At 36.1% G+C, this 17,751-nt stretch overlaps 1 protein-coding gene across 1 annotated transcript in view; it reads left to right on the top strand.

The window, feature by feature from the left end:
- MYH10 (myosin heavy chain 10) overlaps nucleotides 1–17,751 on the top strand; it is a 157,070-nt gene that overhangs the window by 12,112 nt on the left and 127,207 nt on the right. Inside the window, 1 exon segment of the mRNA XM_044000022.1 lies at nucleotides 4,778–5,151. Within this exon segment, the coding sequence (XP_043855957.1) occupies nucleotides 4,778–5,151 (374 nt within the window).

The raw sequence follows: 17,751 nt of genomic DNA, 5'->3' as shown, positions 1-17,751 counted from the left end.
CCTGAATCTGTGACTTGGAATTCAGTAGTAGGTAACACAGCTTCCAGTTTGCATTTTGTCTCCATTGTGATGCTCTGGTATGGGTTTGGGGCTGCCCCAATATTTTGATTTAAAAATATTTTTAATATATTTTCGTTCTTGACTAAGCCTTACTTATTCTGTTCATTTGGTGCTATTGTACAATTTTAATTAGGTGCTTACTGTATGTCAAGCACTATACTAAAAGATGAGAATACAAATAGAAAAATTGACACATTCCCATGTTCTCAATGAGTTTATTATAATTGGGGAATACAACACATCAAGGAAAATTTAAGCTGTTGGGCAGCTGAAAAGGCCTAGATTCTTAAGAGTGCAGTGAAGGGGTAGATTGCAAGTCCCAAGGTTACATCATATGAAGACAGTGCCAGGGGTCTGTGGGAGATAGAGACAGGATGTATGGTAAGGCCTAGTGGTCCTCTATCTCACTAAAAAGAATAGAGTTGATTTCTCCTTTCTCATACAAGATATCAAACAGACTAGATGGATGGATGAGAGGGTGGGGAAAGGTAAGGGTAAGGAGGGGGGGGGCAGGGAGGAAACACCTGTGCTAGAGTCCTCCTAGTGCCTTATCATCCCAAATGGGTTCTGGGAATAAAAATAAAGTTCTAGGCTGTGAGCCAACCCTTAGAATGTCCTTGGACATCATATACATGTGTGCATATACACACCTTTGGTCCTGCCTGACCTTAAACTTATGACATCTGATCTAGAGTTTCCCATCAGTTTATCTTGTACATGCTAAGAATGTCCTACAATTCCATTTTTGTTTTTAGTAATTTCATTACTAGTTCTTGGTTACTGGAGGTGGCAGATCTTTTGTCACTTCCTGATCTTGATGAAAGATTGATTGATTGCCTTTGGATCACCAACTCAAGTCTAACCAAAGAGTGATAGTATGCCTCTCATCATACTTAAGGCAAATGACAAAGAGCCAACATGACTTCATTAATAACAGGTCATGTCAGACTAACATATCCTTTTGACAGGATTTCTAGTAGATGAAGGCAATGCTGTGGATAGAAGTTATTTAGACTTTTAACCAGCATTTGATGAGCTACTCATAGAGAAAAAATGGAGAGATATGGTCTAGATAGTCATACAACTAAGGGATTTAGAACTGGTTGAAGAGCTGGTCTTGGATTAGTCATTAATGGTTCCATGTCAATTTGTCACCTTGGAGGAAGGTCTCCCATGGATTATTTCAGAGATGTATTTGGCATCATTCTGTTTAATACTTTTTATCTGTGACTTGCTTATTCAGTTTTTAGTTAACAAAAATTGGGAGAGATCATTAATGTAATAATAGATCCAGAAAAGGTCTTGATACTGGATTGATTTTAGTAAGATGAAATTTTTTTAAATTATTTTTACCTGTGTTAAATTTTAAGTTTCATACTTGGATTCAAAAATTGATTTTGTAAGCATGAGGTAGGATGGCATAGTTAGACAGCAGTTCATATAACAAAGATCTGGGGAGGTTAAGTGGACAGCAAACTTAGTACAAGTTTCACTGTGTCGATAGAACAGCCAGAAAAGCTAATTTAATTGTAGACTACTTTGATAGGCCTTTTTCTAGGAATAAAGAGGCACAATTATAGCTTTACTCTGTTCTGCCCTGGTTACACCATAGCTGGCATTATGTTCAGGTATCACATTTTAGGAACAATATTGATCAGCCAAAGGAATAACTGGAATGTAAAGGACTGAGTCTGCATGTTGTGTAAAAGATTTTTTTTTAATTACAGGTTGTAGATCCATTCTTAGCACATTTTATTTTTCGGCATATCACTAGCACTATTTTACAAACAGTAGAATAACCATCTTTTCTCTCTCGTAGAAGGGGGAAGGATAGCTTTTTTATGTGTGAGACTTCACTAGATCTCCTAATAATATTCTAATATGGCACGAGAAGGGCTTACCTAAGATGTGTAGCCCCCAAATTTTCTTCCCTCTAATTTTGTCTATCCTTTCATAATCTGTCACTTCTGTTATGGGGTGAGGGGCTCAGTTTGAGATAGGTCAGCATTCAGATTCCCAGGGCTTGGCATCATACTAGCGTTATTATTCTTGCCTCTCTTTAAAAAAAAAAAGAAGCAACCAAATTTTTTCACTCTGAATTTAAGAAATAGAACAAGCATTTCCATAGCATAGTGGATTAAAAAAAAAAAGAATTGCATATGAAACTGCAACTTTTATGTACCATTTGTTTTTCCTTTTAAATATAAAAGTTATGTAACTTTCTTCCCTCCCCCAGCTCCCCACCCTAGAGATGACTACCATTAGACACAAATATGTGTAAATCCACATTATATATTTACTTTTGTTCATCAGTTCTTTCTCTGGATGCAGATAGGGTCTTTCTTTGTAGGTCCTTTTTAGTTAATTTGGGTACTTAAAGTTCTTAAAACAATATTTTTTCTGCATACGATATTCTCTTGTTTCTGCTTGTTTCCCTCATGCATATCTTTCCACGTTTTCCTAAAATTGAGCTCATAATTAAAGTGACTTGCCCAGGGTTCACACAGCTAGTGTCAAGTGTCTGAGGCCAGATTTGAACTCAGGGTACTCCTGAATCCAGGGCTGGAGCTTTATTCATTGCGCCATCAAGCTCATAATTTCTTATAGAACAGTGATATTCCATCACAATCATATGCGACAACTTGTTTAGCCATTCCCCAGTTGATGGGGTATCCTTGCAATTTCCAGTTTTTTGCTACCACAAAGAGAACTGATATAAATATTTATAACATAGTTTCCCTTTTTCCCTATTCATCTTGGGAAACAGATCTAATAATGGTATTGCTGGGTCAAAGGGTATACAGTTTTATAACTCTTTGGACATAATTCCAAATTGCTTTCTAAAATAGTTGGATAAGTTAACAGTTCCACCAACAGTGAATTAGTGTCCCGATTTTTCCACTTCCCCTCCAACATCTGTTGTTTTCCCCTTCTATATTTTAGCTAATCTGATAGGTTTTGATTTGCATTTCTCTAATCAATAATGATTTATAGGATTTTTTCACATGACTAAATTGTTTTTAATTTCATCAGAAAACTGCATGTTCATATCCTTTGAGCAGTTATTAATTGGGGAATGACTTATATTCTTATAGAAGAGACCGTTATCAGAGAAACTGCCTATAATTTTTTTCTTCAGTTTTCTGCTTTCCTTCTGATCTTGTCTACATTTGTTTATTTGTACAGAACCTTTAAATTTAATGTAATTGAAATTATCCCATTTACATCTGTTCAGTTCCACTGAACTACCTTTCTGTTTCTTAGCCAGTATCAGATAGTTTTGATAATTACTGCCTTATAATGTAGTTTAAGATCTGGTACTGCTAAACTTGCTTCCTTAACATTTTTTTCATTAGTTCCCTTGATGTTCTTGACCTTTTGTTCTTCCAAATTTTTTTATTACATTTTATAACATTTTATGTAAGACATTTTTTTGTTAATTTAATTGGGATGGCATTGTATTGTAGATTAATTTAGGTAAAATTGTCATTTTGATTATATTGCCCCTATGTAGCCATGAATAATTAACATTTTTCCGATTACTTAAATATGATTTTATTTGTATAGGGTGGGCCAAAAGTCATGAAGGGGTTTTAGTATTTAATAACTTCTTTATTTTTTGTTTTTAATTTACAATACATATACAGTACATATAGAAAATGAATTTTCATGTCAAATCAAATCAAAAACATTGTGACTTTTGGCCCATTCCGTATAATTTTTTTTTATAATTTTGTTCATATAATTCCTATGTTTAGCTTTTTATACCATCTAGAATTCTTTTAAGTGAGGTATCTCTTACTATCTCTTCGTTCAGGGGAGTCCTCTTTTAATGACTGGTCTGATCCTGATCCCAGGCCCATGAGGTAGAGCCAATAGTGCTTCATGCCCACACCCATTGTGGATCTACATGTCAGATACAGCCACATTCTGGTGGGATGGGATGGGGAGGTGAAATCAAAATAATCTCAGATAGATGAGAGCATTTCAGATAGGTAGCTCTGGTGTGTCTGCCCCTACTCTTAGTAGCTATTCTCACAGAAAAGAAATTATAGATCCCTGAGCCTAAGGGTAAGAGTTAATACTACTAAGCCTGCCAGTGAAATTCTATAGTATTGGAAAGAACCTTACATATGTGAGGCTTGACTTCTTAAATATTGGACTGTGTATCATTTGTTGTTTTTTTGGACTGTGCATTGTTAACACCTTTGTCAATAAATGCTTGTTAACAGACTGGATGGCTGTAGTTTTAAAGTTGCAAGGGCCCTTAGGGTTCATGTATTCTAATCCATTTTTACAGAGATGAAGTAACAGACCCAGAGAGGTGAAAATGATTTGCCTAGGATCTCACTGTAGTAAAGAGTGTGGTTGATACTAGAATGCACTCCTACTCCACTATGGTGCTGCCTCCTGTCCTTGTTTCATTTTGGGACTTTGGTCCCTTTTTGTCCTTGATTGCCTGCTTAATTTGTGGTATTGCTTGTTCTTAATTTTGAGGCACTAAATCACCATGGGCATGTTTTGTAGTGACTCCTACTTATATTGCTTTGCAGTCTTTGTTAAGTAGATATAATGTAGATAGATAACATTTTCAACTTTATAATGTTTGCTGAAGTTTTTGTTTTACATTGTAGAATGGTTGAAGGTTGTGATTTAGTTTGTATACTTTAGTTATGTGCTTATTTTTTAAACATGGTTTTCTTTTATTCCTTTACAGGCATATACCATTGTATCTTTCCCTTTACAATGGCGCAGAGGAGTGGACTTGAAGATCCAGAGAGGTATCTCTTCGTGGATAGGGCTGTAATTTACAATCCTGCCACTCAGGCTGACTGGACTGCTAAAAAGCTGGTTTGGATTCCATCAGAGCGCCATGGTTTTGAGGCAGCAAGTATCAAGGAAGAGAGAGGAGATGAAGTTATGGTTGAATTGGCAGAGAATGGAAAGAAAGCAATGGTCAATAAAGATGATATTCAGAAGATGAATCCACCTAAATTTTCCAAAGTGGAAGATATGGCAGAATTAACATGTTTGAATGAAGCATCTGTTTTGCATAACCTCAAGGATCGTTATTATTCTGGACTTATTTATGTAAGTAGTTTTGGGAAAAAAAGATAGTAACTGCAAATTATTGTAAATGATAACCCATGTCATAAGCACATGAGTACATTCAATCTCCATATTCTCTACTAGAATTTCTTTTTGCTGAACTCTAACATTGATAGAAAAGGTAATCTGATTACCTAGGTCTTCCTTTGTTTCAAATATAAACGTAATTTGCATATCAGTTTAGGTCACCTTCCTACTCAGTAAATTCTAATAGGTTCCCTATTACTTACAGGATATCAAGTATGCTCTGTTCGGCATTTAAAACTCTTCACAATCTTTCCTTTTTGTACATTTGCAGTTTTACCCATTACTCTCCTCCATGTGCTCTGTTTTCCAGCTACCCCAGCCTGTTTGTATGTAATTCCATGTTATTGTGCCTTTACACTGACTGTGCCATCTATTCTTGAAATGCTCCTCTACCCCCTCACTTCTGGCTTCCTTTAAATATTCAGTGTCTGTCCCCACAGTTGATAGATCTTTTATTTGTACCTAGTTATTTAATACTGTCTCTCCCCATTAGAATGTGAAGGCAAGGACTGTTTTTGCATTTCTTTGTAATTTCTTCGCTTATTTAGCCACAGTGCCTGGTTTGTAATAAGTGGCTAATAAATGCTTGTTTACGGACTGATGAAATATCACCAATCGAACATATACAAATGTTATTGTAGTGTTATGAGTCAAGGAAGTATGTGAAAGGTTGTATCACAGATCCTGAAATCACTCGTAGGAGCAAAATAACACCTGAGAAGTCCAGAGAAGTGATAGATAAAGGTGATGGAGCATGGGTTAGCGATGAAGAAAAATAAGTGGAAAAGTAGTAGATCAGTTGGTATAAAAAATCATACTAGTGAATATAAGGGAAGAAAGAATTTTCTTAGCATTATGAATGGAAAACATGGAAAAGGTAGTTGTAGAGTTTCATGTTTCTGATACGGTAAGAGCTAATGAATTGAGAACAGATCGAAAATGAGAAACACTGCCAGATGTTTGTTGGAAAAGACCTCAAGATCAGAAATCAATAGATGGCTAAAATAGCTAATACTAACAGTGTTTGTCATAATTGTTCTCTGTGATCCTGTTTCTTCTGTCTATTTAAATATCAGACAACCTTGTGAGGTAGTTACTATGAGTGTCACCCCCATTTTGTGGATGAGGTAGTAAAGGTTCAAGATCATACCCCTAGTAAGTCGGTGAACCTCAATTTGTGCTTTAACCCTCCACCAGGTCTTTCACCAGGTTCATGGAAGAGTTCTTTGCAGTCTTGGGAAACTTTCAGTAGGTACTGAAGAATGTAACCTTGAAGACATCTGTCAGTGTCTTTTTTTTTAGTGTCTTTCTTTTAACATTATAGAATGTTAGGCATAGTCAAAGAATGATAAACTGAGCAGCATGGTGACTTTTCCATTGTCTGAGGGCAAAGAGAATGTATGATGTAGATCTTTCCTCCTTACCTTTTCCCCCTCATGCCCTGCTCCATCCCTCACTTTATTTTCATCTTCTTCTCATGGTCAGCAGAGCTATTTTGCAGGAATGAGCAGAACTTATCTGGTTTAGGATCTCACAACATTAGAATGGAATTCTTGGGGTGTAGATTAGAGAAGAAGTTGGGCTACCAAAATGGGTAAAAAAGATGTTCTGTGGCTATAGCTTTGTTAATCAGCAGGCACAAAAATATTAAAAACAGAATGGTTTTATTAATAGGGTAGACTGTGATTTTCTTTTTAAAGAAGTAATTTATGATCAGTTAAACATAAATTTTTATTTTTTTAAATTGTCTTGATAAGGTAGTGTGGTACTATGGAAAGAGCCCTAGATTTGGAGTCTAAGAAACTGAGTTTGAAGGTGAACTTTGCCACTTGGGTAATAATATTTAAGCTCCATGGGCTTGAATTTCCTCATCTGTAAAATGAGGATATTGGACTATTTAACTTTTCTAGGTTTATAGATTCTGTGATTATATAAGGCTTTGCTAATATTACCTAGCTTGAAAGTCGGGAGAAGTTGAAGCGGGGAGAGGGGAAGACTTCTAAGAGGATTTATACCATTTTCCATTTGACCAGAGTAGATTTGTGGTTGTTGAAAGTGAGAGGTGGGGCAGCTAGCTGGCAATGGATAGAGCACTGGCCCTGGAGTCAGGAGTACCTGAGTTCAAATCCAGCCTCAGACACTTAACACTTACTAGTTGTGTGACCTTGGGCAAGTCACTTAACCCCAATTGCCTCACTAAAAAAAAAAAAACTAAAAAAAAAGTGAGAGGTGGTAGGTTGCAAGTGAGAGGTGGTAGGTAAATTTTGTTGTTCTTTGGACAAGAATTTGCTAGAATAAGAAACAAAGCTTCCATTCTATATGTGTAACATTTTAAATTTCAACAGCTTAAAATGAATTAATTTAGTCTTTGAACCTTATAATCCAGGTAAATTTATAGGGGGAAAATAGTGGTCTTTATAAATTTTTATAAAGAAAGGGATTTAGCAGTTTTTGAAATAAGTGATTAGTTTGGTTGGGTGTCTCATTTGTTACAGAGTACATAGACTTATTCTTGCTTATTGTTTTTCATATTGTTTTCTTGATGACACAGTAAATATGCAGTTTTAGAAATGGTATAGGAAATACAGCTGAATGGATATTGACCCTGGCAGAATGTTTTGGCTAGATAAATGCAGCACTTAACTCTTAACACTGTGCTGCTTGTGTTTGGTTCAAAATTTTTTCTATTAACTATTTCCCTTTTTCCTCTCCCACCCCCACCCCTCACCCCTGAAAACAAAAAACACCACATTGTAACCAATATCAGCCTGCCAAAACAAATTCCAATAGGCTTTGTCCAGAAATGTTTTATTCTACATTTAAGTTTATCACCCCATTGTCAGTCCTCCTGGAAATGTCTTTGGTCATTGCATTGAGAGTTCTTAGTCTTTCCAATTTGTTTGTCTTTACAGTGTAGTTGTTATTTTATAAGTTTTTTATCTGGTTCAGCTCACTTCAATCTGCAGCACTCTAAAAATGTCCCTTGTAATTTCTTTTTTCTTTGAATTTTTATTATGAACTAGAAAATCAAAGATGAACATTTTCCCACACAGGTCACAAAATGGGGGGGTTACCACATAAAATCATGGGTTTATCACATACAGCTTATTTTTTAAAAAATATATTAAATTTAGCATGGTAGCACAAACATTGCCTCCTGTCACCTTCTGCATATTCTTCTGCTCTTTTCTGTGTATTTTTTTCATTGTTCATTTCTTTTCATCACTCTCATGCATCACTCTCACTAACTCTTCACCCTTCCCCAACTCCCTTCTCCCTGAATCAAATCAAAGTCCTCCCTTTTAACAAAAATATTGTCAAAACAAATCTGTGCCATTTATTAAAAATGTTAGTGTCCTTCTGCACTCTTTCTATCACTTCTCCAAATAGAAACCTTCCTAGATTTCTGAAACCCTCTCCTGGATCATTTCTTATGGCACAATAGTATTCCATTACATTATTTTTTAAAAAAATTTTCAATTACATATTAAGATATTTTTTTGAGTTCCAAATTTTTCTCCTTCCTCTCTCCCCCTCCCCCCACTACATTCTTACAACATAGTTCAGCATAGTTGAACAAAATAGTTCAGCCATTTCCCCATTTCTAATGCCAAAGTTAGGAATCGCCTTTGTTTCCAGTTTTTGGTCAACACAAAAAGCTGCTATTTTTGTAACTATAAATCCTTTTCTTTTTTTCTTTGATCTCTTTTGGAGTATAGGCTTAGTAATGGTATCATTGGGTCAAAAGGTATGAGCAGTTTAGTGATTTGGGCATTGCTCCAACTTGCTTTCCAAAATAGCTTGACCAGTTCGCAGCTTGGCCAACAGTACACAAATGGGTGCATTTTTTCAAAGCCCCTCTAGCATCTGTCAATTTCTTTCCTGCCATTTCTCCCTTTCTTTTGTCAACTTTGGAACTGTACACTTTAATTTGGAACATTTTTTCACATGGATATGAAAATATTATAGTTTTCATTGAAAACTGTTCATATCCTTTGACATCAGTTGGAAATGAGACCTTTGCCTGAGAAACTTGCTGCAGATATTTTTCCTCAATTAACACTTTCCTTCCAATCTAAGCTATATTGGTGTTTTGATCGGTATTGAAATTGTCCATGTATCTTCTGTGATCTTTTCTATACCTCATTTGGTCCCGAGTGCTTCCTTTCTCATATAGAAAGGTAATTTCTTTCTAATTTGTTTGATATAACCTTTTTACATGATGTAACTTTTGGAGCTTATTTAGATATGTGGTGTGAGATACTGGTCTAAATCTATTTTCTGGTTATCAAGCAGTTTTTTGATAGTGAAATCCTTATCTCAGTAGCTAGGACCTTTAGGTTTATCCAACATTAGGCTACTTGTTTTATTTGCTATTGTATTATTTTCCACTGATCAATTTCTTAGCTGCTAATTCCAAGTTATTTTGATTATAGCTTGGTACTGCAGTTGGAGATCTGGTAATGCTTGGCTCTTCCCACTTTTTTTCATTGTTTCTCTTCAGATTCTTGACCTTTTTCTTTTGATAGTTGATTGTTTTGACACTAAATAAGGTAAGTAGTGTTATCATTTTTGTTATTGGCATAGCTTAATCATGAGCAATTAATTTTCCAGTTTATTTAGGTCTGTCTTTATTTCAATAGAGTTGAATTTATATACTTCCTATGTGTGTCTTGGCAGGTAGACGCAAATATTTTATACATTCTGTACTTGAGTGGAGTTTTTCTTTCTCTTTTCTTTGTTGGTAATATACAGAATTGCCTGATTTATATAGATTTATTTTATATCCTATTTTTCTGTGTTACTTCAGTTTTTAGTTGACCCTAAGGGTTCCTTCCCTAAGTATCATAATTTGCAAAAAAGCTATAATTTTGTCAATTTATTCTTTTTTTCTTTTCTTTTTTTTTTAGCGAGGCAATTGGGGTTAAGTGACTTGCCCAGGGTCACACAGCTAGTAAGTGTTAAGTGTCTGAGGCCGGATTTGAACTCAGGTACTCCTGACTTCCAGGGCCCGTGCTCTATCCACTGCGCCACCTAGCCACTTCCCAATTTATTCTTATTTCTCCATTTTCCTTTCCTTGTCATTTATATACCTAGCATTTCTAGCACTATATCAAATAACATCCTTAGTTATCTGGACTTCATTGGGCAAATCTTGATACTAATGAAAAGTCACTTTCTGGGTAACTAATAATAAATTATTAATTAGGCTAGCAAATCAATAAATTGATGGTCAGTGGTCTCTCTCCAGGTAAAACAAAAGACCACGGAGATCATCAAATGCTTTAATACCTTTTAGAAAAGTGAGTGCCTTTGACTGGCAGAGAAATACTGATGGTAAATAGGGAGAGAGTGGACATATTAATGAGGATATCTGCCAAAAGTCTTCAGCTCCTCTTTCAGAGAACTTGACTTGATCATAAAACTCAGCCTCTGGAATTTAGGACAAAAGAGTACTCTTGCTTTTGGTCTAGACTAAGGGATCCCCAGATCACTTAAGTTGAATAATGGGATTTCAAGGGCTCATGCCTAATGCCCTTGGGGCCTGGATTCACCTTGATTAGATTCTCTTTATATTTTAATCAGAAATAAACTCTATGGTGGTTGGGGTCCCACCCAAGATTGAGAAGAAAGTTTATGGAGGGTGAGGCCAGTCTCTTCAGTGTTATTTATGTTAATCTCATTATCAACCCTAACCTTCACAAGGACTGGGCTTCTTCCTATGTAGGAATGCAAACAGTTTAACGTTTTTTAAATGAAAAAATTTATTGTACGCAATCACTTTATTATCTGGGTCTCTCTTTTCTTGCCTTTGTACAAAGCCAGTAATTCTTAAATTATCTCCTAATTTCTAAAGAATTTTCTTCAAGAGCTTTTTGTACTCCTTTTCCATTTGACCAATTCTTCTTTTAAAGTTCTTTAGTGACTTTTGTACATCTTTCCATGTGGCCAATTCTGCTTTTTAAGCACTTATTCTCTTCATTGGATTTTTTTGTTGTTGTTCCTCATTTGCCATTTGGCTTATTCTGTTTTCTAAGGTGTTATTTTCCACAGTATTTTTTGTGTCTTCTTACCAAGTGTTGAGTCTTTTTCATGAGTTTCTTGCATTAAATTTTTTTTTGTAATAAAGTATTTTTTTTTCCTGTTGCAAGATAGGTCTCAACTTTTGTTTATACAAAAGCTTTCCAATTTCAGATTTTTTCTCCCTCCCTCCCCTCAATCCCCCCCTCCCCTAGACAGCAGGTAATCTGATATAGGTTATCTATCTATCTATATAGATATAATAACATTAAACATATTTCTGCATTAGTCATGCTATAAGAGAAAAATCAGAGCAATGAGGAAAGACCTCAAAACAAAAAAAAACAGCACCAAAAACAAAAGCAATAGTATGGTTCAATTAGCATCTATACTCCACAGTTCTTTTTTTTTTTTCTCCTGGGAATTTGGAAATCCTCTTCCATCATGAGTCCCCTGGAACTCTTCTGTACCATTGACTGGTGAGAAGAATCCAGTCCATCACAGTAGATGAACATACAATGTTGATGATACTGTATACAATGTTCTTCTAGTTCTGCTCATCTCACTCATCATCAGCTCATGCAAGACCCTCCAGGTTTCTCTGAACTCCTGCTCATTGTTTCTTACAGCACAATAGTATTCCATTACATTCATATACCACAACTTGTCCAGCCATTCCCCAACTGATGGGGCATCCCCTCAACTTCCAATTCCCTTGCCACAAACATAAAGAGCAGCTATAAATATTTTTGTACATGTGGTTCCCTCTTCCCTTTCATGATCTCTTTGGGAAAGAGACCCAAAAGTGGATTGCTGGGCCAAAGGGTATGCACAGCTTTATAGCCCTTTGGGCATAATTCCCAAATTGCTCTCCAGAATGGTTGGATCAGTTTACAGCTCCACCAACAATGCATTAGTGTTCCAATTTTCCCACAGCTTCTCCAACATTTTCCTTTTTTGTCATTTTAGGCCAATTTGATAGGTGTCAGGTGGTACCTCAGAGTTGTTTTAATTTGCATCTCTCTAATCATTAGAGATTATAGAGCATTTTTTTCATATGGGAATGGATAGTTGTGGTTTCTTCATCAGAAAACTGCCTGTTCATATCCTTTGACCATTTCTCAATTGGGGAATGACTTGGATTCTTATAAATTTGATTTAGTTCCCTATATATTTTAGAAATGAGGCCTTTATCAGAAGTACTGGCCACAAAAATTGTTCCCCAGCTTTCTGCCCTCCTTCTAATTTTGGATGCATTGCTTTGTTTGTACAAAAATTTTTTTAATTTAATGTAATCAAAAATCATCCATTTTGCATTTTATAATATTCTCTATCTCTTGTTTGGTCATAAACTGTTTTCCTTTCCAAAGATCTGATAGGTAGACTATTCCTTTCTCTCCTAATTTACCTATGGTATCACCTCTTATGTCTAAATCATGTATCCATTTTGACCTTATTTTAGTATAAGGTGTAAGATGTTGGTCTATGCCTAATTTCTGCCATACTGTCTTCCAGTTTCCCAGCAGTTTTTGTCAAATACTGAGTTCCTATCCCAGAAGCTGGAGTCTTTGGGTTTATCAGACACTACATTACTAGTGTCATTTACTACTGTGTTTCCTGTGCCTAGCCTATTCCATTGATCCTCCACTCTATTTCTTAGCCCGTACCAGATAGTTTTGATGACTGCCGCTTTATAGTAAAGTTCCAGATTTGGTATAGCTAACCCACCTTCCTGTGAATTTTTTTTTCATTATTTCCCTGGATATTCTTGATTTTTTTCTTTTTCCAGATGAATTTTGTTATTTTTTCTAGCTCTATAAGATAATTTTTAGGTAGTCTGATTGGTATGGCACTGAATAAGTAAATTAATTTAGGTAGTATTGTCATTCTTACTATATTAGCTCTGCCTATCCATGAGCAATTGATATCTTTCCAGTTATTTAGATCTGATTTGATTTGTGTGAAGAGTGTTTGGTAGTTGTGTTTATAGAGTTCCTGGGTTTGTCTTGGCAAGTAGACTCCCAAGTATTTTATATTATCTACTGTTACTTTAAATGGAATTTCTCTTTCTATCTCTTGCTGCTGGACTTTGTTAGTCATGTATAGAAACACTGATGATTTATGTGGATTTATTTTATATCTCACTACTTTGCTAAAGTTGTTAATTGCTTCAAGTAATTTTTGAGTTGATTATCTAGGATTCTTTAAGTATACCATCATATCATATGCAAAGAGCGATAGTTTTGTTTCCTCCTTGCCTATTCTAATTCCTTTAATTCCTTTTTCTTCTGATTGCTAAAGCTAACATTTCTAGTACAATATTAAATAATAGGGGTGATAATGGACATCCCTGTTTCACCCCTGATCTTATTGGGAAGGCCTCTAATTTATCTCCATTGCATATAATACTTGCTGATGGTTTTAGGTAGATACTGTTTATTATTTTAAGGAAAGCTCCACCTATTCCTAAACTCTCTAGTGTTTTTATTAGGAATGGGTGCTGTATTTTGTCAAAAGCTTTCTCTGCATCCATTGAGATAATCATATGATTTTGGTTAGTTTTCTTATTGATGTGGTTGATTATGTTAATAGTTTTTGAATTTGATGGAACTCCTTCACCTATTTTTCCAAATTTGTGTAATATTGGAATTAATTGTTCTTTAAATGTTTGGTAAAATTCACCTGTAAACCCATCTGGCCCTGGGAATTTTTTCTTAGGGAGTTCATTAATGGCTTGTTCAATTTCTTTTCTAATATGGGTTTATTTAAGGATTTTATTTCCTCTTCAGTTAACCTGGGCAGTTTGTATTTTTGTAAATATTCATCCATTTCATTTAGATTGTCAAATTTATTGGCATACAGTTGGGCAAAATAATTTCTAATTATTGATTTAATTTCCACTTCATTGGTAACATCACCCTTTTCATTTTTGATACTGGTATTGGTTTTTTTCATAAAATCAGCTTAGTTTTTTATTGATTAATTCTATAGTTTTTTTACTTTCAGTCTTATTAATTTCTCCTTTAATTTTCAGGATCTCTAGTATCTAATTGGGGATTTCTAATTTGTTCTTTTTCTAGCTTTTTGAGTTGCATGCCCAATTCATTAATCTCCTCTTTCTCTTTTTTTATTCATGTAAGCATTTAGAGCTATAAATTTTCCCCTAAGCACTGCTTTAGCTGCATCCCATAGATTTTGGTATGTTGTCTCATTATTGTCATTCTCTTGGATATAGTTATTGATTGTTTCTATGAGTTGTTGTTTGACCCATTCATTTTTTTTTTTAATGAGGCAATTGGGGTTAAGTGACTTGCCCAGGGTCACACAGCTAGTAAGTGTGTGTTAAGTGTCTGAGGCCGGATTTGAACTCAGGTACTCCTGACTCCAGGGTCGGTGCTCTATTGATTGCGCCACCTAGCTGCCCCCCTCCCCCATTCATTCTTTAGAATGAAATTATTTAGTTTCCAATTGATTTTTCATTCTAGTTTTCCCTGGCTCTTTCTTACATGTAATTTTTATTGCATCATGATCTGAGAAGCATGCATTTACTATTTCTGCCTTTCTACATTTGACTATGATGGTTTTTTGCCCTAATACATGGTCAGTTTTTGAAAATGTGCCATGTACTGCTGAGAAAAAGGCATATTCCTTTCTATCCCCATTCAGTTTTCTCCAGACATCTATCATGTCTAACTTTTCTAGTAATCTATTCACCTCTTTCACTTCTTTCTTATTTATTTTTTGGCTAGATTTATCTAGTTCTGAGAGGGGGAGAAGATTCAGATCCCCCACTAGTATAGTGTTACTGTCTAATTCCTCTTGTAACTCATTTAACTTCTCCTCTAAGAATTTGGATGCTTTACCACTTGGTGCATACATATTTAATATTGATATTACTTCATTATCTATAGTACCTTTTAGCAAGATGTAATTTCCTTCCTTATCTCTTTTAATGAGATCTATTTTTGCCTGTGCATAAGGATTGCTACCTCTGCTTTTTTCACTTTATCTGAAGCATAATATATTCTGCTCCAGCCTTTTACCTTTACTCTGTGTGTATCTCTTTGCTTCAGATGTGTTTCTTGTAAACAGCGTATTGTAGGATTCTGTTTTTTAATCCACTCTGCAATTCGTTTCTGTTTTATAGCAGAGTTCATCCCATTCACATTCACAGTTATTATTACTGTCTATTCCCCTCCATTCTATTTACCTACTTTGTACTTTTTCTCCCTTCTTTCACCCTATTCCTCCTCATTGATGTTTTGCTTCTTACTCCTGCCTCCCCCAATCTGCCCTTCCTTTTTTATCACCCCCCTCTCTTTTCTTTACCCCTTTCTCCCTTGCTTTTGTCCTCCCTTCTATCAGTACCCCCCTTCCCTTCCCCTTTTGCTTCCCTAAAGAATGAGCTAAATTTCTTTACCCCAATGAACATATATGTTATTCCCTCTTTGAATTAAATCTAATGAGAGTAGGGTTGAAACAATGTTCACCCCTCCTTTCTTTCCCTCTATTGTAATAGGTTGTTTTTTTTCACCTCTTCATATGATGTAATTCACCCCATTCCACCTCCCCTTTCCTCTCCTCCCCATAGACTCCCTTTTTAACCCCTTAATTTTCTTTGTATCATCACATCAACGACAGTTTATATTTATACCCTCTGTGTATAGTCCTTCTCTTTGCCCAAATACATTTATAGTTCTTAAGAGTTATGAGTATTATCTTCCCATGTAGGGATGTAAACAGTAACCTAATTGAGTATTTTTTTTCTCTCTGTTTACCTTTCTAAACTTCTTTTGAGTCTTGTATGTTAAGATCGAATTTTTTATTCAGTTCTGGTCTTTTCATCAGGAAACGTTGAAAGTCCCCAATGTTATTGAATGTCCATCTTTTCCCTGAAAGAGAATGCACATTTTTGCTGGGTAATAGATTCTTGGCTGCAATCCAAGCTCCTTTGCCTTCCGGAATATCATATTCCAAGCCTTATGGTCCTTTTTTTTTTTTTTTAAAGTGAGGCAATTGGGGTTAAGTGACTTGCCCAGGGTCACACAGCTAGTAAGTGTTAAGTGTCTGAGGCCGGATTTGAACTCAGGTACTCCTGACTCCAGGGCCGGTGCTCTATCCACTGCGCCACATAGCTGCCCCTCCTTGTGGTCCTTTAATGTTGAAGCTGCCAGGTCCTGAGCAATCCTGACTGTGGCTCCATGATATTTAAATTGCTTCTTTCTGGCTGCTTGGAGTATTTTCTCCTTCACCTGATAATTCTGGAATTTGGCTACGATATTCCTTGGGGTTTTCCTTTTGGGGTCTCTTTCAGGAGGTGATTGGTGGATTCTTTCAATGATGAATTTATCCTCTCATTCTATAATATCAGGGCAGTTCTCCTTAATTTCCTGGAATATGGTGTTTAGATTCTTTTTCTAGTCATGGCTTTCAGGCAGTCCAGTGATTCTCAAATTGTCTCTCCTGGATCTGTTTTCCAGATCAGTTGTCTTTCCAATGAGGTATTTCACATTTTCTTCTATTTTTTTTGTTTTTTTGATTCTGCTTGACTGATTCTTGGTGTCTCATGGATTCCTTATCTTCCAACTGTCCAATTTTAATTTTTAAGGCATTGTTCTCTTCAATGAGATTATGCACCTTTTTTTCCATTTGGCCAGATGAGGTTTTTAAGGAATTGTTTTCTGCAGTCAATCTTTGTGCTTCCTTTTCCAAGCTGCTGATTCTTTTTTCATAGTTTTCTTGTTTTGCTTTCATTTCTCTCCCCATTTTTTCTTCTACCTCTCTCAATTGATTTTTAAATTTTTATTTATTTTAGTGAGGCGATTGGGGTTAAGTGACTTGCCCAGGGTCACACAGCTAGTAAGTGTTAAGTGTCTGAGGCCGGATTTGAACTCAGGTACTCCTGACTCCAGGGCTGGTGCTCTATCCACTGCACCATCTAGCTGCCCCTCAATTGATTTTTAAAATCATTTTTGAGCTCTTCCAGGAAGGCTTTTTGTTCTTGAAACCAATTCACCTTCCCTCCTGAGGCTTCACAAACATGTAGGCAGTTTGAGGGTTATTGTCCTCATCTGAGTTTGTGTTTGCTTCTTCCCTATTGATACAGAAGCTCTCAATGGAGAGGGCCCTTTTTTGCTTCTTACTCATTATTGCAGCTTATTTATTTATTTTTTAAGTTGAGATCTGCTCTGGGGGCACCAGGGTCCCTGTTTTGGGCTTCTTGTGCAGGGGTATAGGTACTGTTTCACCAGCTTTTTACACTGAGGACTTTAAGTGTGTGCAGTCCCTCCCCCCCCCCCCCCATTCCTAACTTCCTGTCTGGGTGCACTAGTATCAGTGGGCCTAGTCGCACCTGTCCTGTTCATGGGCCTCCAGCTAGCAACTTGCTCTATCAGCTGGTGCAGGTAGATTTTTCCACTGTCCTGCTTGGCCACCAGATTTTTGAGCCAGGTTCCAGGGGCCTCAGTTGTTCAGCTGTGGCCTGCGGCTCCTGCTGACTTGCCCTGACCCCCTCGGCGCTGGGTTGCTGCCCTG

Source organism: Dromiciops gliroides, chromosome 4 (assembly GCF_019393635.1).
Source record: "Dromiciops gliroides isolate mDroGli1 chromosome 4, mDroGli1.pri, whole genome shotgun sequence".
Taxonomy (NCBI): Eukaryota; Metazoa; Chordata; class Mammalia; order Microbiotheria; family Microbiotheriidae; genus Dromiciops; species Dromiciops gliroides.
This window is presented reverse-complemented; position numbering and strand designations above follow the sequence as displayed.